A 25,748-nucleotide genomic window follows, 5' to 3' on the forward strand; every position below is an offset into this window, starting at 1 on the left:
GAATCTGTTGGTGATTCTCACCATTGTTGAGCTGTGTGAAGTGTTAATGTGTGTGTGCAGGTAATTGTTTTCATTCTAAATGGTGTGTAATGTTGTTTAGGATAATAATTCAAATAAAACATTTGTAGCAATTCACTTTTTGTGATTTGCTTTTTATCTCTTTATTTTTTTATTAACAGGTATGAAAATAAATCGATTTTTAAAAATATGCCACAAAACAACCTGCGATCATCTATTTGAACTGCAGTTCACAACAAAACGTCATCATGGAATCAAACAACAGCGCATGAAGATAAAAGCTGTCAACGTGTCGACTAGGTGACAGCCTTTATATTCTACAGGCTGGGGATCTACTGTGATTCTCCGCTGCTCTGTCAGACGACGACTGACCTGCTCAGTAATTTCACTGACTTTTATTTACTTAGTAGATTAAGAATGTCACAAGCTAAGCCTGCGAGAGTGAGTTGCATATCTGGAGGTATTTTTTATCTGTTGTCACAGCTCCTCTTTGCCAAAGCCTCTTTACCTTGTGTGGGAATGACAGGGAAACTTTAATAACAAGTGACGAGTGTGTGTGTAGTTGTGTTGTGTAAGTCCGGAGAAGAAAAGGGCGATCTGATGACATATGGGGCTTTGAGAAGACAGTTCGCCAGCGCAGACTTGTGGGGTAGATAACAGCGGTTCTTTTGATGGTTTAGACAGAAATGATAGACACAGGCAGCAAACCAAATGTGAGCACATCCTTTTGGCTCGTTTCTCCTGACCGACAAAGTTTCTAACATCTATGTAAGGGATTATCCACGGCTAGCTGTGCATTAAAGGATTTTAATGCACGACATGTAGGCCAAGAAACATATAATACCGCTTATACCAAGGTAATTTGCCAAGTTAAAAACCTGTTAAAGCTGATATTGGTATTTACAAATATTCAAACCGACCATAGTACCACGGGCTGTGCAGATTGCTTGTCGTATCATATTAAATTACGAGACCTATTCAAATGCCTACGGAGCAGTTAGCACTTGAAATACAAAAATATAACTGTAGTGAGGTAGGCGGGACTAGAGCCGGGCTTCGAGGAGTAGGAGATTGGGAGCATAAGAGGACAAGTGACCGGACAATCAGTGAGAGAGGAACAGGCCTGGACTTTATGTTATGGTTTGTGTGTGTCACCGGCAGTCGCCTGTGAGGGGGCTGCCAGCTGTCTATTTATGTTTGATTTTATTAATTAAAAGTCTATTTTATGTTCGCCAGTTCCCGTCTCCTTCCTTCCATTTTATTGAACTTGTTACAGTGGTACCGAAACCCGGGGGGAAGGAGAGACATGCTGTCCGGGAGTCCTCGCCGCCAAGTGGCCTCACGGTGCTGGAGAGTTCAGGCAGTGTGGACTAGAGATCCATCGCTCAGGGCCATCACAAGGCACCTCGAAGGAGAGTACCCCAGCTGGGGAGGACCGAGGACCAAGCAGCAGCATGTCGAGGTAACGGACTAGAATTTTTTCTTTTTTCCTCTCTCCCCTCTCTCATTCCGGTCGCTCGGAGTGCTCCCGTCTCCGTTCTCTGGTCCCGTTGGTGCATACCCCCAGGGGATAGTCCGCCGAGGCTAGGCGATCCCCCACCCCGAGGGAGGGGGGAGCAAGCACAGTCTCGGGGTACCCCTGGTCTGTGAGGGGCAATGGGGGTATGTAGTGAGAGCGGGACGAGAGCCGGTCTCTTATCACGGAGGAGATTGGGAGCATAAGACGACAAGTGATGGGATCGTCAGTGAGAGAGGAACGTTTCAAATAACCTACCAGTTTTACAAGACATGTGATGCAAATACTGTAAACAACCAAACAGATTCTTACTCTCTCTCTCTTGACTGGTGAGATCAGGGAGACGCAAAACATGTCTTCGTGGCAACAGCAGCGTCTGAAAGGGCCAAGTCGCCCAATAGGGCACCACCACCAGCCAATGCTCATTTTCCACTACAACACGCTCCTGTGAGGACAGAGAAACCAGCAATTCATTAGGCAGAAAACAGGCATCATGCTATTAAATGTTAATCAAATTTCCAAAGTTTAACCGTAGCTGTTTCTGAAATTCTATTAAACAACACTTTCGCAGTTTAAACAAATAGCCTTCTGGCCATAATTATACAATAACACAGATGCACATGCTTGGTGGACACATAGCAGAAGAGTTCTAATCATGACGAACATTTACTTTAACTAATTTACTCAGCACATCTTTCATCAAACTGTTCCTCAACCTTGAAAGACCTGTAAGAGAAAACAGATGCTAGATTACAGTGGACAGAGTCAGGGGACCTTAATTCTCTGCCATTCCAGAAGACAAACAAACTTTAGTTCAAGTAATTTCTAATTTATTTCTAGTTCTGCGATGGATCAATGTCTTGCTGTAAACTCAGACATTGTGAAGATAAGACAGTTTTCCGTCAACTCACGTTTTACATCATGGCAGCCAGCTGAAATGTAGTCTAAGTGCGAGGTGCTGGCATCACTGTGCATGGCGGCAGGAAATGAGGGTGTATTTACAGGTCAAAGAACTAGACTAATGTCTCATCAGAACACTAATATTTCCTTCTAGAACTTTTCATATTACATTAAGGGCCTTATAGCCAACATCTGAAGTGACCTTATATTGGCCTCACAAGTTGGTTTCTTTAACACGCTCTCCAAAAGAGGCCAAAAGTCGTGCAGAAACTGTTGATGGCCAGACAGTTTTACTTCAGCCAAAAACCCTGTCAGTGTTATTGGCTGTTTCTTTTACAATTGCTTTACTTTAAAATGAAGGTCTGATCCTGAAAGTGTCTGGTTTGTGTCATTCGTTACAATAGACTTCAGTGTTCCTCAAAGAAGGTTAAAAGCATTGCCAAACTTTATTGACTTTTTCTAATTTTGTTCCAAGCGTGAAATCCATGGTCTGTTCTTTGATGTCGTTGTGAGACCTCATCTCATTATCCAGAAACTGTTTGCATTCTGAGTTTTTCAGAAATGTTGTTTAGAACCATCCAAGTCATGATTACTTTAGAGGTTTATATCAAATAAATGCGCTTTAATCAAAGTCTTAGACCTAAATATTGACTGAAGTAAGCCAAAACACCTGTCCTAGCATAAAGATTATCAGGGTTACGCAAAAAAATCTGAAAAAGTGTCAAGTAAAACAAACAGAAGAGACAACTTTTTATTTGATTTGCTCTGGCAACGTTAACAAGAATCACACTCACAGCATTAACCAATGATGTATTAACTTTGGAAATGAAATACCCCTACGATCCATACAAACTCATTCATTATGTCTTGTATAACTTATATTGTCACAATTACGATTTGACAATGTTGAACATAGACGTTCACAATTAAGTTTTTATGTCCTATTTCCATTCAAGTCTGTGCCCCATATCGGCCTCCCTGGTCAAAAGAACCACAGACGCTGCCCCCCTGAGTCCTCACCTCAGAACTTTTTAAAACTCAAGTCATAGAGAAAAAGGGAATGTATTGAGGCAGGAAGCCACGTAAAGAATTGAATCCTCAAAAAAAGTGACCAATGTATGATTAAAATGACCCAAGTAAATCCTAACTCGATGGCAAAGAACCCGTAGAATCCCAAGGACGCGACTGGGAAGCCGATTTGAAACATGACATCTAGTGATGGATTACAAAACGGTTGAAGCTGACGTGTGGCAGCTACAGTACGGCGAGCCCTGATGAGGAGGTGCCGTTTGACAAAGCGTAGCCCTGTTTGGCAGTGAGTGATGGAGACTGATTAGAGTCTCCGTTTCACAATGATCTTCACACACACTGAGTGCAGGGGGAGAGGCAAAGAAAGCAGACCATAAACGCCGTCGTGAGATAGCGAGAAAGAGAGAGGGAGAGAGATATGGAGAGACAGTCAGCCCGGGCAGGCTGTCAGAGAAAAAAAACAAGAGAGCTGGAATGTGACTTTCTGATGTTATTGAATTTCCCTTATTATTTATTTCAGGTGAAAAGAAAAGTTTAGGGAATAGTTTATTTAAATATACATATATATACGCACTATGGCCGTTCCTGTAGTTCAGATGGTAGAGCATTGTGCTAACAATGCAAGGGTCATTTTCCCAGGGAACACACATAATGATATAAATGTATACCTTAAAATGTACTGTTAGTTGCTTTTAAAGCATTTGCTAAATGCATTAATGTAAATACAAGATATGACATGTGTGGTGCAACCCATAGAAAATATTCATATATTTTTGCATTTGGCAGATGCTTTTATCCAAAACAACTTACAGTGGATTTAAGCTATCACTGCTTTTAGCATCGTGTTCCTTAGGAATTGAACCCAAGACCTTTGCCCTGTTAATGTAATTCTGCACCAATTGACCAGGAAACTGGAATATTGTTCTTGGGCAGTTATTTACACTTCAACTCCTTTATAAAAATATTGTGGTGCTAAGACATGTTTTCTCTCAACTAAAGAAATTAAGAAAAAAGACTAAATTTCTATTTAGTTCCAGATGCACCATGGCAACAATCTGGGAGCTATCATCTCACACAGGGTCATTGTTTACAAACATCCTGACAAAAAAAAAAACACATAAGCATTTTGCACATGCATAGTAATCCAGATATGGTTACTCCCAAAATGAATATGTCAACTATGAAAGAGAACATAATGTTTTTCCAATAACCAACACAAAAGTGAAGAGAAAGCTTGCTTGTGAAAACTACCAGCCTGGCTCCTATTACACGTCGCGCAAAAACAGGCCAATTCATCATCACTAGTTCTAATGTAATGTTCTAGAATTAGTAACAGAGACTTGGATGCATCTTTGAAGCAACAACAGATCCTGAAAGTGCCGTAAAAGATTGGTTCCGTACACAAGAAGGATATTTTTTTATGTTCATTGAAAATATACACAAGCGTTCGTGTGTTATGGTCACATAAGAGAGCACCCGGTGATATCTCCGGGTAGATATACAGCCAAAGTGGCCTTTTGCCTTTCGTTATAGTGCTTTGGTTTGATATTCTTGAGTCTGCCAATGTGAGAGTGTTCACACTAAGCCCGTAAGTGCATACAGATCAGAGCAGGTCGCATGAGAGAGATGACGCTTCAGTCATTAAACATTTAAAATGAGCAGCTACGTTGCATGATGCAACTACACAACCGTGGGTTATTAAATCGGCAATTAGGCCCCATTCACAAGTACATTATTTAACAATTTTTAGAATGGGAACAAGAGCAGTTTCCACGGAGACAGCACTTTTGAGGGGGTTTGTGGGTACATTTGAGAGAGAAGACAACTTGGTTTCTCTCGCTTAATGTTCCAAATAACCTTCCACAGCGTTTTTATGAGCCTTTATGAGGGTCATTATGCTTTCTACAAACACACTTCCATCATCATGACTTTTATTCATATTTTGTTTTAACATGTGCTTATGAGAGGTTGTAGATCAGTACAAGCATTGTTAAGATTATATCTTCTAAAGCATTTAATCCTGTGGTATGTGCAAGCGTGGTTAATGGAATAATGAGGGAAATACATAGACACTGTTATGCCGCTGACTTGGACCAAATAAAAAAAGAAGCTGAGAAGAGACCAGAATATATGTGAACTCCTTCAATGTGATAAAAAAGCATATCATAGTGAGATTTTAAGAAACTGGCCACTAAAACACATTACATAACATTGAAATTATAACAGATTTTTCATTATTTTTGGGCATCCCTTTCCATAGTTACTTTTCTCATTCATAATTGTTCAATAATGCCAACATTATTAGTCATAGTATTACAAGTAACTATATTTCTTAATTGCATTCTTTTTACCATCTCCAGCTGCCAAAGCCTTGCGACATAATCTCATATCCAAATGTAAAATACGTCATTGAAAGAGACCAATGTGTAAGAAATAGGCGTGCTTTTATCAAGAGATTAGATTGCACTTGTTTTCATAAGTTTGTTTGAAAACACTTTTTTCGAGACCGGGTCAAAAGTATGAAGACGTTTGGACAAAGGAGGTGTTGACAAGACATGCCAATGAGGGCTCAGATAAGGAGAATTCCACTGCATATGAGACTGTATAAACACACACAATCCTTGATTAACCTTTGACATATGGGTTCCCCTCTGTGTCTGTGGAAATTATACATAACTAAATATACAAAATTATAAATTTACTACCACACTGTGTGTACTACAGTGACATTTTTTTTAGCTGTAAACGTATGTGATATAAAATATTGCTTTAATGTACTCATACAATAAATCCATATTGAAATACAAAGGGTTCTTATAAATATACAGGCCACTGTTATACTGACAGTGAATTCATTCAAGTACAGTTAAATACTGTATGACTACATTTTTCTTATCACTCTGTGTGAGAATTTCACTCCATTCCTCCAAGGAGTCTGTGTACATGTTTCAGAAGATTATAAGACATATCAGGAATTCTTCTGGATTCCTGCTGTCATCTTTAAATCTCCTTCATAAGGTGCCAAGCCCGCATAGGATCCTTGTGAGGAACTTTGCTGTACGTGAGGCCAATACGTCTACACTCACAAAGCTTTTCTGCAGAGAACAAGGCACGTTAATATGGAGAAGGGCACTGGAAGTGAAGGTCACGTGACCAGATAAACCTTTCTGTTTATTTTCATAATGTCAACTGTAAAACAAACAATTTTTTTTAACATAATTCTGGAATCAGAATGAATGGTTGTGTATGAAATCATTCCCTGGCATAGTGCACTATTTAAGGGAACATTGGTAGTGTCCAATAGAACAATTGCCATACACTTACACAATTAATTCACTCCTTTAGGACTATATTGGTCAAGTAATGTATAGAATAGTAAATGAGAGTATAGGGGACGATTTCAAACACTATGTCACGATTTGTGAGGAGAAGAACCCAATGGCAGGCAGACACGGCGATGAAGGGGTTAACAGATAATTTATTATAGTAAACAGAAAACAAAAACCCACGAGGGGGTAAAACAAGACAGGAAAAATAATGACGACTAGGACACGAACTAACTAGACTGGAAAAAATAAAACACTAAGGACAAGACTAGACTAACTCACCAAATACAGGGTAACACTAACTAGAGACAAGATGCAAGGGTAATCCAAAAACGTATCCGACAAGGAAAGCAAACAAAGTACTGTATACAAAATGCAAGGTACAGCAAACACGACCAAGGTACAATATACAATGAACGAGCACAGGACAATGAACACGAGGATGTTTTATAGGGGAAACAAACACAGGATAATTGACAAGGGTCAGGTGAGGGTAATGAAACACTCAGGGAAGGTTAACGAGGAAACGAGATGGCGGGAACAAAGACACGGACCAGAGAGAGAGCATAGAAAGCCGATAGCCAACATCTCTCTCTCACATGAAACACAAGACTTTGTCATGAATCTGCCTCAAGACCAAGAATAGACATGACATGAAGGCAGATTCATGACAGAAGCCCCCCCTTTAATGAACACCTCCAGGTGTTCATCAAGGGGTAGACTAACAAGACAAGGCAGACTGGGAACACGACAAGACAAGGCAAAACAAAGAAAACAAGATCAGGGGCAAACAAGCATGCAAAATCACAGGGTTGGGGTGAGACAATAAAAATAATAAACATGGGAGGGGGGGTGGGGGAACAACAAAGTTCACGGGAGGAAGTCCAATAGGGTAAGGATAAGGTGGGAAAGTCTTAGTTCCCGGGGGCGCTCGCGAGCGTGGAGTCCCCGGGGACTTGATGGGAGCAGTCCTGGGTGGAACTGTTCTTGTTCCCGGCTGAAAGGCCGGCTGAGCCGCCGGCTGGAAGGCCGGCTGAGCCGCCGGCTGGAAGGCCGGCTGAGCCGCCGGCTGGAAGGCCGGCTGAGCCGCCGGCTGGAGGGCAGGACTTGACGCCGGCTGGAAGGCCGGCAGGGCAGGACTTGGTGCAGGACTTGACGCCGGCTGGAAGGCCGGCAGGGCAGGACTTGGTGCAGGACTTGACGCCGGCTGGAAGGCCGGCAGGGCAGGACTTGGTGCAGGACTTGACGCCGGCTGGAAGGCCGGCAGGGCAGGACTTGGTGCAGGACTTGGCACCGGAGTGGACGCCTGGGCAGGACTTGGGACCACCGGACTTGGGACCACCGGACTTGGGACCACCGGACTTGGGACCACCGGACTTGACGGGACCACCGGACTTGACGGGACCACCGGACTTGACGGGACCACCGGACTTGACGGGACCACCGGACTTGGGACCTCAGGAGGCCCGCTGGACGATCGGGCCCTCCTGCTCGTATGGCGCCCCCCCAAAAAATATTTGGGCTGAGTCCCGGTCTCCTCCTCTGGCTGGAGCTTCGGCTTGGACATTACGCCCCTCCTCGGCTTCTTCTTCGACCGGCTCACGGTGGGTGTAGCCGGTTGTGGAGAAGCGGTGGGGAGCATGACTAGCTCCATGCTGGAGGAGTCGAAGGGTGCAGAGGGCGAGGAGAGGCCCACAGCCCCGATTCGCAGGGTACGGCCCTCGGGGATGGCGGCCAGCGGGGGGTGAAAACTGGGCTGAACTGAGACCCTGGGCTCCGGCCGATTCATGGCATACCTGATAAGGTCGGTGAAGCCCAGCGGACTCAGCATTTGCATCTCCCACCCCGCTAGAGGTTGGTTGAGGCCGCCATTGAACAGGACCATCTGTTCCTGCTCACTGTGGACCATCTCCCCTGCCACCTCAAAGAAACGGTCCGCAAACTCCAATACGTCGGAGTGTCCCTGACGTAAACCCAGGAGGCGACGAGCCTGGATCGCTCGCCTTGCCTCCAATCTGTCTGCTGGGTTCAGTTTGGGCTCGTTCATTCTGTCACGATTTGTGAGGAGAAGAACCCAATGGCAGGCAGACACGGCGATGAAGGGGTTAACAGATAATTTATTATAGTAAACAGAAAACAAAAACCCACGAGGGGGTAAAACAAGACAGGAAAAATAATGACGACTAGGACACGAACTAACTAGACTGGAAAAAATAAAACACTAAGGACAAGACTAGACTAACTCACCAAATACAGGGTAACACTAACTAGAGACAAGATGCAAGGGTAATCCAAAAACGTATCCGACAAGGAAAGCAAACAAAGTACTGTATACAAAATGCAAGGTACAGCAAACACGACCAAGGTACAATATACAATGAACGAGCACAGGACAATGAACACGAGGATGTTTTATAGGGGAAACAAACACAGGATAATTGACAAGGGTCAGGTGCGGGTAATGAAACACTCAGGGAAGGTTAACGAGGAAACGAGATGGCGGGAACAAAGACACGGACCAGAGAGAGAGCATAGAAAGCCGATAGCCAACATCTCTCTCTCACATGAAACACAAGACTTTGTCATGAATCTGCCTCAAGACCAAGAATAGACATGACATGAAGGCAGATTCATGACACACTAATTCTGTAACAGGCATACTCAAAAATATTTTTTTGTGGCTTAAGTAACTTTTTAAGTAGCTTAAGTAACTTAAATCTGTTAAGTAGCTTTATAATTTTTTATAAAATATTTTTTGTGGCTTAAGTAACTTTTTAGGTAGCTTAAAGGAAAACCTTAAAGCATTTTTATATAAAAATGATCATTACTTTATGTACATTAAAAACTGTTCGAAAAAGCTAGCGTCACGACAATAACTTGAAATCTCATGGGTTCTCAGATAGCAGTTTTCATGAATTTGCAATTTTGCAATGCAGCTTTACAGTACATACCTGTACATGAGATTTAAATTTATCAAGAAGTCACCATACTTCTAACAGATATTTGTATGAAAAAAATATTTAGACTAAGAAAGTGTTCGAGCAAAGAATGGGATGCCAAGAGAGTGAATGAATTACGAGAGAATGTAATTTTTTTCACCAGACTTACAGACCATTGAACATTCAAACCGCAACGACATGAGACTATGCTGAGTGGGACTATGGGCAAGAGAAACAGAATCCAATCAGAAACCAATCAGGTGCAATCAAAGAACAGTAAGACACGTATATCAGTAAAAAGGACTGAACAGTCTTCATATACACCAGACGTCATACTGTTTTCCCGTCACCGGTTGATGCCGGACTAGCTATGCCAGAGGCCAGATCTGATCGCACAGTCCGTCTGCCATTTGGCTGCAATTTCTTCTTCTCGGGTTGGCTTTTGAAAGAATATCTAGCTTTGCGGAAAGACCCTGCGGGAAGAGTGTTCTGCATACACATCCTTCACTAGATAGAGAGAAAATCTTCAGGACACAACTTTTGGCTCGGATTGCCACTATTCAATAAGCAATAAACTACTGTAAAGAAAGCACAAGCTGCTTTGGTCAATGCTTTCCTGGCCTTCCGTATCTTGGTGAAGTTGGCATCTGGGCTCATACCCAAAGATAATGATACCAAAAGAAGTTGCTTAACCAGCAACTTTTTGAAGACAGCTTTCAAGTTCCCCACTCAGGATGAGTTACGTGTACACTGTGGCACTGAAAGTAACTTCAATGAAGTCCGATGGGAAAATTCTGAATCGGATGCAATAATCAGTCTGTACAAAACAAAGAGATCTATGCAGAGACAATACTGATTATTATTGATTGGATGTTGACACGACAATCAGCATTTCTTGTCAAATCCAGCCTGTTAAATTTGATGTCTTTTGAACACATGGACATTAGTTTTTGAATTAATAGCAGACAACACCGTAGATAGGATTCTGCCAAGAACTCACCAGAGAGATGAGTCCAAAAAAACGAATCAACTGGAACATATTTAAAAGCAAGTGCAAAGCGTAAATAAACACATCAATTCTGTTTAATACATGAACACAAAGCACAGCTGCATGGCCCCTGAAATTTCACAAAACCTTGCAATAAGTTGGCAAAAGAAATCCTAAAATAATTAATATTAGGGAGCATTAATTCTCAGCAAATAGTCAGGAGCATGCAAATTTACAAATGTCTTAAAATCATTCTAGACCAGCATGTATCTATTTTACAGAACACAAAATAAGAAATCTAAAAAACAATGATCATTATTGGCCCCATAACATTCTTCAGAATACTGGTTTTGGGGTGAAATATCCCTTCAAGTCTGTGCTCTTAAAATCACCATGAAATCAACCAGGAAAATTCTAAGTGTTTCACACCATGTTGCAGTGATTATAATAGAGGATATATCCGTGAACACCATTTGTTTTTTGTTTAATTAATTTTTATTTTTAAAATGTTCTCTTTAAACAAAAACATTAAGCTTCTCTTCCCCTGTCAACAACAACTACCACATGACGCAAGCAACAAAAAAGAGGAAGGACTGTGCTGACTATCCAAACTTGAATATCTTAATTTAGCATTGCACTCATGGACACCTCAGAGTTTAATAAGGATGCCATCTGAGAACACAAAGATTAAAACTAGAGATATGTAAATTATGGCTAATTCTTTAACATTGGGAGCAGATAACCAATATATTGGCCGATATACAGTATCTAAATATTAATATTAAATTTGTCATACACTGCATTGACAACTGCTTTATTTGAAAACATTTAATCGGAAAAATCATGTACCAGGCCTACTTCACACTAGCAAAAGATGATTCAACTTTTCAACTTTTCCTGTATTATTTTTATTTAATAAACAAATTATAACATTCAAAATTGAAAAGTGGAAAATGACTAAATCGCTAATCCACTTATAAAGATGATTTAAACATTCTAGTTTTGGGGTAGGTGCCTACCCTTCATTCAATTAATTGCTTGTTTAATCTTACGGGTTCTATTAAATTACCATTACCTTGTGAGACTTAACCAAAATGATCTGCTATTCATTTTCTCTGCTAGCATTGATAGAATTGGCATAATACTGAGGCTCGATGACAGAATCCCGAGGTAATCTAAAATCTGTCTGCATAACCATAATAGTGCATTTGCATGTAAAAGAACCAAACACCTGGTGAACATAAATGGAGTATTTTCCGAAAGCTGGCAAATCATCCAGGTAATTACAAGCTTGTTGGATTCCGAATGCCTCTATTCTTAGAGTCGAAGTTTGGGTTCATCCCAAAACCAGTATCCACATTTCAAAATACACAGAGACATCCAACAAATGAACACATGGGATTTACTGATTAAATCCGTCACAAACAAACAAGAAGTTTGCTCCAGAACAAAAGAACAAAGATTTGCTCCAGTTTGGAAGAAGTTGCTTCGACTTTCGGGTGGCAGATGTCCTTTCAGTAATTCTGGTGGGCCTGCACTTCAGGACTTGCAAAAAAGAACTCATCTGTCTATACAATAATTCTGTTGTATTACAGCGTTTGCCTTGGTCAGAAACGTGAGATCACGTGATCCTGATGGCGACAGGAACATCGGTTTAAACACAACATTGCCAAGTTGTAAAAGTAAGCTATTAATGTTTGAGATTTCAATTGATTATGATTGACTTCAACTGCAAAAATGACACTTTTTTGTTACAGCAAACCTTTTCTAAAAAACCTGACAGGAAGCTTACTGTGTGAGATGAACAGATGGTTGCATGTCGTCTGGTACATTACATAATTCTACATAAAGCATTCTTAAAAAGTACCACTTAATATGACTAGTTTGAAATGCCCCTGAATATAAATATTCTGAAATGACAGGAGCATCAAATATATAAAATAACACAAGGTCATGACCCTGTCTAAAAACCTAGAGAGCTACTTATTTAAGTGACATAGTATGTCACAACATAGTTAGCTGCATAAAAGTTTAGCTAACAACATACTAAATACATTATAACCACCCTGTGCAACACAATTGGATCAACTAAACATGAACTGCACCACATTGGGCATTTACAGTGTTTTGATCTTAATGGGAACCATATTTTCCTTTCTGATGCCAATGGTTCCTGGTTCAAGAAAAAAGTCACAGCCGACTCTCAGGCATCCAGCCGGCAACTGAGCTGTTTTTTTCTTCCAATGAAAGTGAAAAGAAAGTGGACCTGAAACTGTAACCCAAGCAGTGAGGATGCAAATTGCTCATCATTTTTTTCCTTGTCTTGATAAATTGGCATGAGCGTAAGAAAAAAGACGTCGGGCCCGTTGCTGTCATTATCATCAAAAGAAGGCTCCCAGGTGCCCTTTTCAAGCAGAGGGCCTTCTATTCACTTTGAGAGACCGAGTCATGAGGAGGGAAAGAGTGGACAGGCGAGAGCGTATGATTAACTCATCAAGCGGCGCTATAAAAAGAGCTTCTTTATTCCTATGCCAGACGCCCCTTGCTAACTGTATCCATACTGCATTAGAAAGTTGATTTACAACAGAGGGGGGAGATAGTTGCGACAGTTGTGAAAAGCTGTTTTACAGCTGCCTTCTCCTGGTTGAGCGCAGATAAGCTTTCAAAATAACACTCAGCCTTTTGACAGCGCTTTTGAGAGTTTGCCATTCTCACACTTCTACAACTGTGATGCAACGGAAATGACAATTATAGCGACATGTTATGTTATGATTCTACAGCTTCCACATACTACTGATATCATTCTTACAAAAGGTTTGTGTATGACTGATATTCACACTGAATTCGACATCAACGCATTACATTAAAGGTTACCATATCATCTTACGACATGGAATGATCCAAAATCACTTTCTTATGTGCAATACAAAAGGATATGTTAGGCAGGATTTTAGGGACTGACAATATAATCTGCAACAACCTTAAAGGAAAGGTTCAGCCAAATAAGAATATTCCATAATTCCACAATCTGATGCCATTCATATTTTAAACCTATTTAGCAATTATGCACATATTTACAATATACAGACCTCCCACCAAGGTAAGAAAATGTGTCCCTCTTGACTGGATAAATTCAGGAGCAAAGTTCTGCAACCAGTAAAGAGGGCTGTCGTTCCTAAACTAGGTCCATTTACCCAATCGCATTCACACCGGCAAGGAACTATTGTTTGTTTGGTTGTGCGAAACAACAGAGCATCGGCCATCAGCGTTTGCTTACGTCATGGGTCGTTCCTATCCTGCTGGTTTAAGCCATGCTTTAGAGAAGGAGCTAAAGTGTTCCTCAAAAAAGGTTCCCCAAACTAAAATTCTGGCTTGAAAAAAAAAAGTTTGAACTTACGGAAAGTTGTTCCGAAACTTTGAAATCGTTCCTGGTGTTCGAAAGCCTTGGAGTTTCAAAAACCTGAACGCCATTCAATGCCAATAAATGAGTAGTTCACCTTCGAAATGAAAATTCTGTCATCATTTACACGCCCTCTTTTCATTTCAAACCTGTATGATATTTAAAAATGTGGGTAACAGTACAGCACAGCCCCTCCCCATTGACTTCTATTGTAACCAATACAAGTGAATGGGGGGCGGGTAACAACATTCTTCAAAATAACTTCATACAGGTTTGAGATGACAAGCGGGGGTGTAAATGATATCAGAATTTACATTTTGAAGGTGAATTACTCCTTTAAAGTCGGTTCCATTGGATTCAAACTTCCGTTCTGTGTTTGGTTATTGGTCTGGCTAGTTGCAAGTAGTATAACAATTTATTTAATGTTTAATTTGTATTAATTTAAATTCATATTTTATTGTTTATGAATTGTAATAAATGAAGCTAAAACTACAGAAACAGTAATTGATGACAGTTATTGAGGTCTTCCAGAAGTAACGTTTCTATATATTGTTGGCACAAAAAACCCTCTATAAATAGAGGAAGGGCCAAGGATATTATTTAATGAAACCCAGATTGTGTAAAACTGAATAGAGGTAGTTATATACCCAGGATGGCATCAGGTTTTTTTATTTAAATGATTTTTTTCCCACAAGAGTAGTGGCTGCCTGGGTAGTGTTGGCAGATATTCTATCTGTTTTATCGCCAGCCTGTGGAACACCATACATGATAGTATCGAGGGGCGGGGCAATTTACGCATTTATCTATGACAAGGTGGACTTGTGTACAAAAACAGAAGCAAATGTAGCTAAAAAAATGCCCATGTGTGAACGCATTAAGCCTTCTATCAGAGGGTGAGTTCAGTGCAGCTGGCAACATCATCACCTCCAGTTTAAAGATGTTCCTTGATTTCCATTAAGGAATTTATAGGAACAACATTTAGGTGCACTAGATGGTTTTGTCCAAAACTGGGAACCACTACGAGATCATAAAGCCTTTCAAAAAGTTGAGTCTAGATGGTAAACTTAATTTTGCAAAACTTCTGAATGATTTGCATTTTCTGTCACCATGATAAGGGTCAGTAGTAGGGTCACACATGATGAAAAGTAAATGTGAATCTTGCAGGGATTTTCACAGAATTAGGATTATATTTTACAGCGCAGAAACAGGAAATGTGATCCCAAATCAGTGTTCTAACTCTAAAATGCCACGGCTGGAATCTTTATTTTAACCACTTCCTTACACTGTTCCATTTCTGTGAGTTTTTTTTATTCCCCGCACCTGTTCATCTCTACATTCAACTCTTGTGAAACAGCACGTTATAATTATTGCAACGCTTTAGAATTTTAACAATTGAGTCATAATAAAGAGAAAACAAAATAAGTGATCTTAACAAGCTCATAATAGTAAAACTCCTGCTGGGGCTTGTTACATCAATGCATTGCTGATCTAATAATTACCAGATATCTTTAGAACTCAAAAAGAACCGTACTGAGATCTACTGCTATCGGGTAAAAAGCAATTCATATGTTTTTCCACATTTCCACAGGTTTTACGCCTACCAGATTTAACAGTAATTTAACATTTTGTGACAATGTTTTATGATCATAAACTTCATTCTCATGAAAATGTATGGATCTGTTTTGTCAAAAAAATATATATTTAAAGAGTATGTAACATTGGATTTTTAAGGTCCTACTTTGGTTTATGGAGTGTCCAACAACAAGTTTATGGACAAACAAGGTGTTAAACCACTATTATGTCATAATAATAGGCAGTTATTCTTATCCATACTTCTTGACTGACGCAATTCATCCGTCTAATCCCCTAGTGTCCTGTGATTGGTTAGATTGTGTAGTCTGTTGTGATTGGTCAAACACGTTCAGCTTTTGCCGCAAAACGAAACACCTATCATCATTACGGGAGTCTGCTGTGATTTGTCGAAAGTAACTCACCAAACAAAACAATCACAATCTATCAGCACAAGACAGAAGACACAAGGGCATTAAATATGGGACCAAATCAAGAGGGGAACAGGTGAAGGGAATGAATCAATAACGAGGAGACGAGAGGACGGGAACAGAGACGAGACCGGAGAGTCTTATGTCATGACTGACAATAATATGTTTCTCTCCACACATAACACATAACACGTGGTCCTGTCATGATCCTGCCACTAGAACAGGAAATCAAGACATGAGAATCATCATGACATGATCATGACATGGTCACACTTTTATGTTGTGATTCGGTGGAGCTAACAGCTCCAAATAAAGTTGGTATTTCCCCCTCTTTCTAGCATAGTCGTTTAACATATCATGCAGTGAACGCACCAAGATTATTAAAGCAATTTACAGTGAAATGACGCTCGCACAGTAAAACCCTGGGGTTATACTCCTTTGGTGTTGTTTGAAAAATGAACTGTAACCATTGTTTCCTTAGAAGTTCCTTTGGTAGTTTAAATAAGATGGACTTCGTTTCACAACCTAGAACACATGTTCTAGACATGATTCACACGCATCAAGAACGATCGACAGTATTTGGGGGAAGAGAGTGGCAGTTTCAACAAAACGTAGGTTTTACATGGCATCTTCAAAATAAGACGTTTGTGGTGCGAGATGCACTGATGTGTGGGCAACAGCCTTAAAATTTAGCAACACAGAATAGGTTTTTGTGGACAACAATTACAAAAACACGAGAACTTGTTTCGTGCAAACAGCCCGTTCACTTGCACCATAATTAATTCTGAAACATCGCACTTGTGGTGGTCAAGGTCTTGTGCACAATGTTCTTTATTTCTGCACTGTTCTTTATTTCTCTGAGACAAGACATTCTTTTTTGCATTTAATTGTTCTTTAGTATCAAGCTCCGAACACAATAAAGAAGAGAACTTGACAAACTCTTCACAATAAGGAGCAAACAAAGATATCGCCCTCGCAAATGGAATTGTTTCCATTACTCAGTGGGGCAATAAAAAGCCATTTTCCTTCTCAGGCCCTGAGCCTGCTGCAAATTGCAGCAGTACACATCACAAACAAGTTGGGCCGACATTATTTATGTCTTTCAGGATCCCCAGAAGACAGCAGAGGTGACATTTTAAACATCTTCAATTCAGTGCGAGCACAGATACTGAGTGAAGAAAATGGTTCATCACTTTCTCAGCTAATAGTAGGGGCATCCGAGAGCGCTTCAATCTGCGCTATTAAAAAGTTCATTAACCTAATGAGCTACTTCTGAAACAAAAGGTCCATCATGTTCCCGTCCCTATTATGAAGCATATGGTCAATCAGGTGTGACTTCCAAAGAGTCATTTCACAGAAAAAAATACTTGATTATATTTGACACTCTGCATAGAATGTTAAAATCTAATACCAAAAGATGGACATGTAAAGCTCTGTTCACACCGCTGGTAGCTTAATGAATTCCAGCATCAATTTTAGGCAAATGATTTGGCGACTACCAATGGGATTAAGCAGTGGATTTCACATCTTTCCTCTCTCTCATCAGCAGGGCTGGGACAATATATCGCGATTCACATGAATTATACCTGTCTAGGGCGTTTCTGAAATTGCAAAGGCTTCGATTCTGTTTTATGCACAGCTCTTCTGTGAACTACGGCTCTCTGATCAGTAGAAATTACTGCTCAATCTAAAATCAAGTCGTTTATAACGTGCATTATAACGTGCATTTGAAAAAGCAACACTCGTCAAACATCATCATTATAAATATACTTTATTTTCAGGAAAAAAACTTGAAAAGGTTTGAAGAACAGTGATGGAATATGGCCATTGGCATTTCCTGGAACTACATGTGTAAATCGTTCTTCTTCTGTGTCCCATATTTATAGTTTCTGCACGATAGCGCCCTCTGGCTTTCGGATGTGGTGACATTTAACTGTAAATCATTGAGGTGACACAATTTCAATCACATAATATATCGCCCCAGTCCTATGTATCAGTATGTAAACACAGTTTATCATATCTGTATTCACAGGTCAACGTCATGCATTAGCCCATCTGCAATGATTATTTCCCCTCCTCTTTCTGAAGACTGTCAGAAAACCAAGAGTTGATTAAGTGCAAAGTTTGCTTTCGAACCCTAAAGTTACAAAACATCAAGTATCTGTAAATTTTGCGAGCCCATATGTTTACTTTAACGTTTTTATCGGGGCCTCTATTAAATTAGTAATTTCTCAGTAAGGCTTTATGCAAACGGTGGTTGCACTCCGTCTGCAAAAGCCAGGTACCGCCTACAGAAGAACTACATTTGACCTAGTCTCAGCATCAGACGTCACACCAGAGCCGGACAGTAACGGAGTACATTTACTCGAGTACAGTACTTAAGTACAATTTTGAGGGATCTGTACTTTACTTGAGTATAAGTTTTGGGGAGTACTCATGACTTTACTCAAGTACATTTGAGAGGCAAATATTGTACTCTTTACTCCGCTACATTTCTATCCATAACCGTAAGTACACGTTACTTCTAAAAAGGAAAAAGAAAAATCTCGGAAACCACCAATTTGTTTTTTCCCTCTCAAACGTGATTGGATTGTGCAGGCGCCACTTATTGGGCGAGCCTATCAGCAACAATCACCCAGACCTCAGAGCTCTATCATTTGCTGTACACAGCTGTCAATCATCTCACGTCTGCATGACACGTCCTGTGTACACTTCCTCATTCAGGACATCCGCGATGAAGCTAAAGTGACATTTCTTCACCAAAACAAGAAGCTAATAAATGCACGATTGAAGAATATGTGTTTTGTGTGTATTTTCATGCGATTTGGGGTATTTTTATATGAATACAGAATAAAGGTAAGGGAAGAGTAGCCAATAGCGTCATATAAAATGCTAAATATAACATGAAATGAACTTGAAAACATCGCGACCGGTCAGCTGATTTTCTTTAATCATTATTATTTTCTCTTCTTTGCTCTATGCTGCGTGTATAACACGGTCAGGTTCAGAGGTGTGTCAGAATATTGCTATATCGCCTTCTTTGCTGTTTTAGGTTTATTGATTTCAGGGGCGGCGTTTGTGTATGGCCCTAGCGTTCAGAAAACATTGTTGAAACAAAGTACGTGTGCATAATGAGACTCATTATAGATAATTCAACTACTTTACACTGATGTGTACATGTAGCATAGGCGTCGGAAGCATGTGTATTTGAGAATGTATAAACACCGTTAATTCACATAGCGTCATTGACGTATAGTCGGTAAGACCGAAGATATGTAGTTTTGACGTGACATCATCGTAATGTTGGTTCGAAGCTCTTTTTGGCTAAACTCGTTTGTCTGCATTTTCCACATTTAAGATCATATAGGCCTACAGGCATTTATTTTCAATAAAACAAAGAAACTGTCTACAAAATGCCTAACAGTGGTTTTGGAATCAAGTGTGAGGTTATGGGTAGTGGGGATGGTCTTTATTTTCCCAATTAGTTGGCATCCACTTAATAATTTTAATAAATCGAATAATTTACACTATTGTTATTGTATTTCATTCATAATGTACAACGCTATCTGTGAAAAATTAAAAAAATATATTGTATGGAAAGACTTTGTAGTGCAGTCGCAGTTTAGGCTATTATGTATTTTGCGATTTGCCACTAGCTATGCCAGGATTAGCTTAAAAATGAAAAGAATCAAGGCTTAACAACCCTGCGACAAGGTAAGACATGTTTTATATTTAATCTTGTTTGCTGAATCTGATCAATGGTTGGTTTATATTTTAGTCTCATAGTCGATTAACGTAGTCGTTGGTGGTGGTTATGACAACATCTGGCTGGGTTATTTTTTACTACTTTAAGTTTTGTGGTTACATATATGTGGTATCATTTGGTTTCATTGTGGTTCGTTTTTGTATGGTCTGAGGAAATTTCGCCATACCCTAGGTTTTGATGAAACGCCACTACTGATTGATGAAAAAACAGAGAAACTCACATGTACACACAATTGTTAGCTGAATTGTATTTTCTAATATTACTCATTAATGTAAGCCGAGTATTTGCTTTGATGTTCTTGAGTATGCGGTGTGTTGTTTAAAACTGTTCGGTTCAAATATGGGTGCAAAAAATCCATTAAAACTCTAGCAGAGGTGAAAAGAATAAAGCATGGTAAAAAGATTAAAATTACTTTATTTTACTTTAAATTCCTTTAACATTCTCCAAGGTATTAACATTAACATTTTTCATAACTCCATGTAGGACGTTTCTGTACATAAATGTAAGCACTGTGGCAGTAGTAATGCAATATTTAGAAAATGTACTCTTGTACTCTTGATACTCAAGTACTTTTAAAAACATGTACTTCAGTACTTTTACTTAAGTACACATCTGACTGTAGTACTTTTACTTGTACTTGAGTAAAATTTAGCAAGGGGTATCTGTACTTTTACTCAAGTAATGAACCTGTGTACTCTGTCCGCCTCTGCGTCACACCCACGAATCAACGGTAAAATGTCTGACGCATTTGGCACATTTTCCCCGGAAACACTTTAGCTAACTCAAATAAGTCGTGAGTGGTTGAATTTAACAAGACTTCTGGGTGGCATTCGTTAAAGAACGCAACGTTCTTTAACAGACTGCCTGGAAACAACACAAAGCCGTCCAACTGAATAAAAAAGCTGTCGTGTTCATATAAATGACAATGAGAATTCATCATGATCAACTAAACGCTGGAATCTTAAAAGCATGCAAGGTTCAAGACACAAACTCATAATGGTTGTTGTAAACTTTTGAAGCCCTAGTGAACGCACAACGGTCTGTCATTACAGTGACATTCTACGCTCATAAACATTTTGAGATGCGAAACGAAATGTCATTGCATACCTGTCAGTCATACAGGCTCTTGGGCTGTCCCCGGCCAGAAAAGTGGACAATGTTCCTGGACCTTCAGTGTAAAGGTCTGGCCACATGAGACCACATTCGATCACAACCACATTCCGATAAAACGCCTGCCCCCACGACAATGGTACTCTGGTTACCAGGCTGCGACTTGTAAAACTTGGCACAGACATCTTGTTATGGCCATTAGGGCCGGGCAAAGGTTGGCACACAAGCTTGCCACAGTCATACCATCACCAACTGGAAACACAAAGGGAAAATTTTACTGTGAAAAGGAGAGACAGAAAGTATCTCATACTGTATCTACTGCATATACAGTATTGGGTGATTTGAATCAAACTTAAGATGTTTATTTTCTATGGGAATTTATCACATTGATGTTGCTATTGTTCGTCTTGACTCAATTCAATTCAATTTTATTTATACAGCGCTTTTCTCAAAGCAGTTCCAAAGCAGCTTTACAGGAGAAAAGAAAAAAGAAAAGGTAAAACACAGCACAGTACATGGTGTTTATATAACAAGCAGGATTATTCTAGTAAATAATATCTACATCTAATAAATATAGTCTCCCGTAGGTTTATTTTGCCTATTTTGCATTAAGCGAATGCTTGGCTGAAAAGATGTGTCTTTAATCTAGATTTAAATTGGGCGAGTGTGTCTGATCCTCGAATAGTGTCGGGAAGGCTGTTCCAGAGTTTAGGTGCTACGTATGAGAAAGCTTGACACCATTTGGTGGATTTAGTTATTCTAGGATTTATAAAAAACTCAAGAGTTTTTGAGATCTCAGAGAGCGTGATGGGTTGTAGTGTGTTAGAAGCTCTGTTGTGTAGGTGAGGCTAAACCGTTTAAGGCTTCACGAGTGATTAAAGGAACTTTAAAGTCAATACGATACTTAATGGGTAGCCAGTGAAGGATTTATTGGGGTTATGTGATGGTATTTTCTGGACCTGGTTAGAATTTTGGCAGCTGCATTCTGAACTAACTGTTTGTATATTGATGATGCAGGACAAACACTAAGAAGAGCATTACAGTAGTCAAGTTGTGAGGTCACAAATATATGAATAAGACTCTCTGTGTCAGCAACACAATTTCTAAGGTGGAGAAGGCTGTTTTTGTGACATTTGAGATGTGATTTCAAAATGACTGGTTGCTGTCTAATATAACGCCCAAATCTTTGACTGTATTTGTTGGAGTAACAGTGCAGCCTTCAATTTGCAGGTTATAATCCAAAATATTCTGCTTGCGTGTCTTTGGTCCGATTACTAATATTTCTGTTTTATTCGAATTTAAAAGAAAATTACAAGTCATCCAATGTTTTATATCTTCGATGCACTCTGCCAATTTGGATAGCTGGGAAGAATCATCTGATCTTGATGAGATATATAGCTGAGCATCATTTGCATAAATTCAAATTTTCCCGATAATGTTTCCAAGGGGGAGCATGTATATGGACAATAACACGGGTCCTAGAACCGATCCCTGAGGTAATCCATAATTTACTTGCGTTAGACTTGATGATTTCCCATTAAAATGGACAAACTGATGTCCGTCTGATAAGTAAGGTCTGAACCATTGTAGTGCCTGTCCCTCAACACCGGTATAATTGTGCAAGCGATCTAGAAGTATGTTATGGTCTACACCAGGGTTCCTCAATTAGTTTTCACCAAGGGCCAAATTCTACTAACAATAGCAAGTCAAGGGCCACCGACTATAATTTGATAACTACAATGTTTGTTCTGCTATTATTAATATTATTGTCATTATTATTATTTATTTATTTATTTTACAGTTGTTTATTTGTTTTAAAAAAATCATCACAATATAAATATGTTTTTTATTAGTTCTATTTCCTCAGTTTTGATCAAACAGTAACAATATATTCACAAACTTTTTTCAGCACACGACGAGCTCGGAAACGACGATGTGGCAGACTCGAGCTCTCGCGAATAAAGTTTACCAGCCTCGTGACTGCATCCATCGTCTCTTTCATTTTTCAACACCGATTTATGAAGCTAGTGCTTATCAGGCCTTTTTAAAGAACTCCGTTAGTTCGTTAAAAAGTATTTCACCGGTTGTGCGCCCATGCATCGGCAGCAAACAAAGCAGCTCTTCACGGAAATCCTTCCCATAAAAAAATCGGACAAACACCGCTGTGCAATGTCGGTTAAGTTCGCGAGACGAGTCAATTGCGAGTGATATGGCTTCTGCTTTCTTTATGTCTTATAACAGATTAGACAGGCACTCACCCGCCAATGGCTCCACTCTTCTTGTTGCTGTGCAATCAGATAATGGAACCTGCTCCGTTACCATTTTCTTTATTTTCGCGTCGTGATTTAGAAGTTTATCCACCATGTCAGTTGCACAGGTTTTAATTAATTCGGCGTCAGTGAACGGTTTTTTGGCCTTTGCCAGGTTCCAAGCCACACGTAAGAATGCTGCGGTTACAGGCTTTCAGAATGTTCCGGATAACTGCATTTGAAATTTCTGCGCAATGCCCCGAAATGCCGTTTCAAGTTATCATTCTTGCAGACCGCCACGGTCTTGTGCATAATAAACACGTTGGCTTTGCATTGTGGTGGTCAGGCAAAATAAAACAAAACTGTTAAGTCCATTCGCTTTTAAATATTCTGTGTCTACCTTTCTCTTTTTTACAATCGCCATGATATCGCTGTCAACCCTTGTCACTAGCTGTCAATGAACCTGCGCCGTTTGCATTTTCGCGCCAGCATTGTGATTGGCTGATGGAGTACCGCGAGAGCTATGTGAGATCAGAGTGCTTCGTGTGTTTTCGTGCGGTGATGTCATGCCAACCCAAATGAAACTGAATACACTTTTATTGCATCAAGCGGGCCAAAAAAAATCATTTGCGGGCCGGATGTGGCCCGCGGGCCGCCTATTGAAGAGCCCTGGTCTACACTATCGAACGCAGCACTAAGGTCAAGCAGGACTAGGAGTGAGATATTGCCTTTCTCTGATGCTATAAGAAGGTCGTTTGTAATTTTAACGAGCGCAGTTTCAGTACTGGGTCCTGGGACATGGCCTAGATTAATTGACGAGTTGATAATGTTATAAATGGGCTCAATTGCAACGGGTAGTAACTCTTTTAATAATTTAGTTGGTATGGGGTCTAATAAGCCTGTTGTAGGTTTAGATGTTGCAATATGTTTAATGAAATCTTCCTGTTTTATAGGTGAAAAACACTGTAGCTTTTCTTTTGGGGCGAAGGTTGGTACTAATTCATAGGACAGACTTGGAGGACATGTGGGCTTGCCAAGAGCTGAAACAGAATATATGGCCAAATACCATCCTCCCAAATATGAGGTGTCTGTTCAGCGTCTTCAGCATGGTTTGGCAGGCAGTGTAGCCAAAGTTCACAGAGCCACAGCAATGATTTGAGGTAAGATCAAATGAAAGCGATAGCAATTCAATGCCAATGGGAAGTCAGTGAGGAAAAGAGTGTGAAAAGTCAGCATCAAGACTGCTTATTATTTGCAAATGAATTATTAAAATCATGAGGGACCTTTGAACTAGTCAAGGTTATGGATGATCCAGACTTTGCAAAGGTCTACAGATGGCAAAAGATGACATTCAGCTAGGTGGGAGTTGGGAACAAGTATATTTCAATGAACTCCATTCAGTGCTGAATAAAAAGCTGCTTTTGATAGCATAAGTACGCTGATTTGGGTGTTGAAATATGTTTATAAAACTTGTCAAATTCTACAGTTTTGTTTGGGGTGTAATGCAACCAGTACATGAGATATCATTGAACACAACTGTATAGTTTGGTTTTTAATGTTAAAATTGTTTCCAGATTCATCCGCCTCTAAAAATGTTTCCGCCTGAATGGGTTGTTCTTGACAAAAATAAACTACAGCATGACCAGGATTTATGTTTTTTTGTCAAGTCTTATCGTTTCTAAAAAGACATTTAGCACTATTGATAGGAACCTCATGTCACATTTTATTGAAATGCATTTCTATGTGCAACAGTACAGTCGTATCATAAAAGTTGTCTCACACAGAGCTTATTATATGCCCAAGGGGAAAATTATCCAGTCAGACACAATTTTGTTAGCTGTAATTGAATGCCTGAACCATATTTATATATTCCCATTTCAAAATGACACACAAGTTTTGAGAAGATGAGCCGCAGAGAGTTAGTGATTCAGTACATGAGACTAAATCGCAGGAACAGTATGGTGAATTTTGCCTCCAGCTGGTCGGCACATTTTGACCGACCCCCCACTGCCCAGACATGAGCGACTAAATGGGGGCCCTGTCAGCCGGAGTCGTTCCTTGATAATAGGAAATCCCAGGTCGGGGAGGGGAGCCCTGTGGTGCAGATGTGATGAGTCATTGCCATTTCCTCAGATATGATCATGACCACATAAGACACCCCACCCAGCAAAGGAAGCCTAAGTGAAATGTGGCTGTCCTGGATATAATAACACAATGTATCAGCATTTGTAAAAGATGAACAAAATGACTTTGGGAGCTTTTGCATCCGGCTGTGGCAGACATTGACTTGAAATCGTTTTCTATGCAGTTCATTAACAAGATCATGGAGACTATGATTCTGGACCATGTGCTAAGCAAACTTTGAAGTGCCTTGCAAAATTCCATGGTATATACAATTATAATTTTGTGTTATGGTATTTGTCAAAGTACCATGGTAATATATTCTATTGGTATACTGAATCAGTGTATCTCACAAATCTTTCAATTCACTGCAAAAGTCGAAAGAA

At 39.9% G+C, this 25,748-nt stretch overlaps 1 protein-coding gene across 1 annotated transcript in view; it reads right to left on the reverse strand.

The window, feature by feature from the left end:
* galt (galactose-1-phosphate uridylyltransferase) overlaps nt 1–25,748 on the reverse strand; it is an 88,571-nt gene that overhangs the window by 30,521 nt on the left and 32,302 nt on the right. The window contains exon 8 of the mRNA XM_079449189.1: nt 1,847–1,979. Coding sequence (XP_079305315.1) covers nt 1,847–1,979 — 133 coding nt within the window. The remainder of the gene's footprint in view (nt 1–1,846; nt 1,980–25,748) is intronic.

Source organism: Barbatula barbatula, assembly GCF_947034865.1.
Source record: "Barbatula barbatula genome assembly, chromosome: 24".
Classification (NCBI taxonomy): Eukaryota; Metazoa; Chordata; class Actinopteri; order Cypriniformes; family Nemacheilidae; genus Barbatula; species Barbatula barbatula.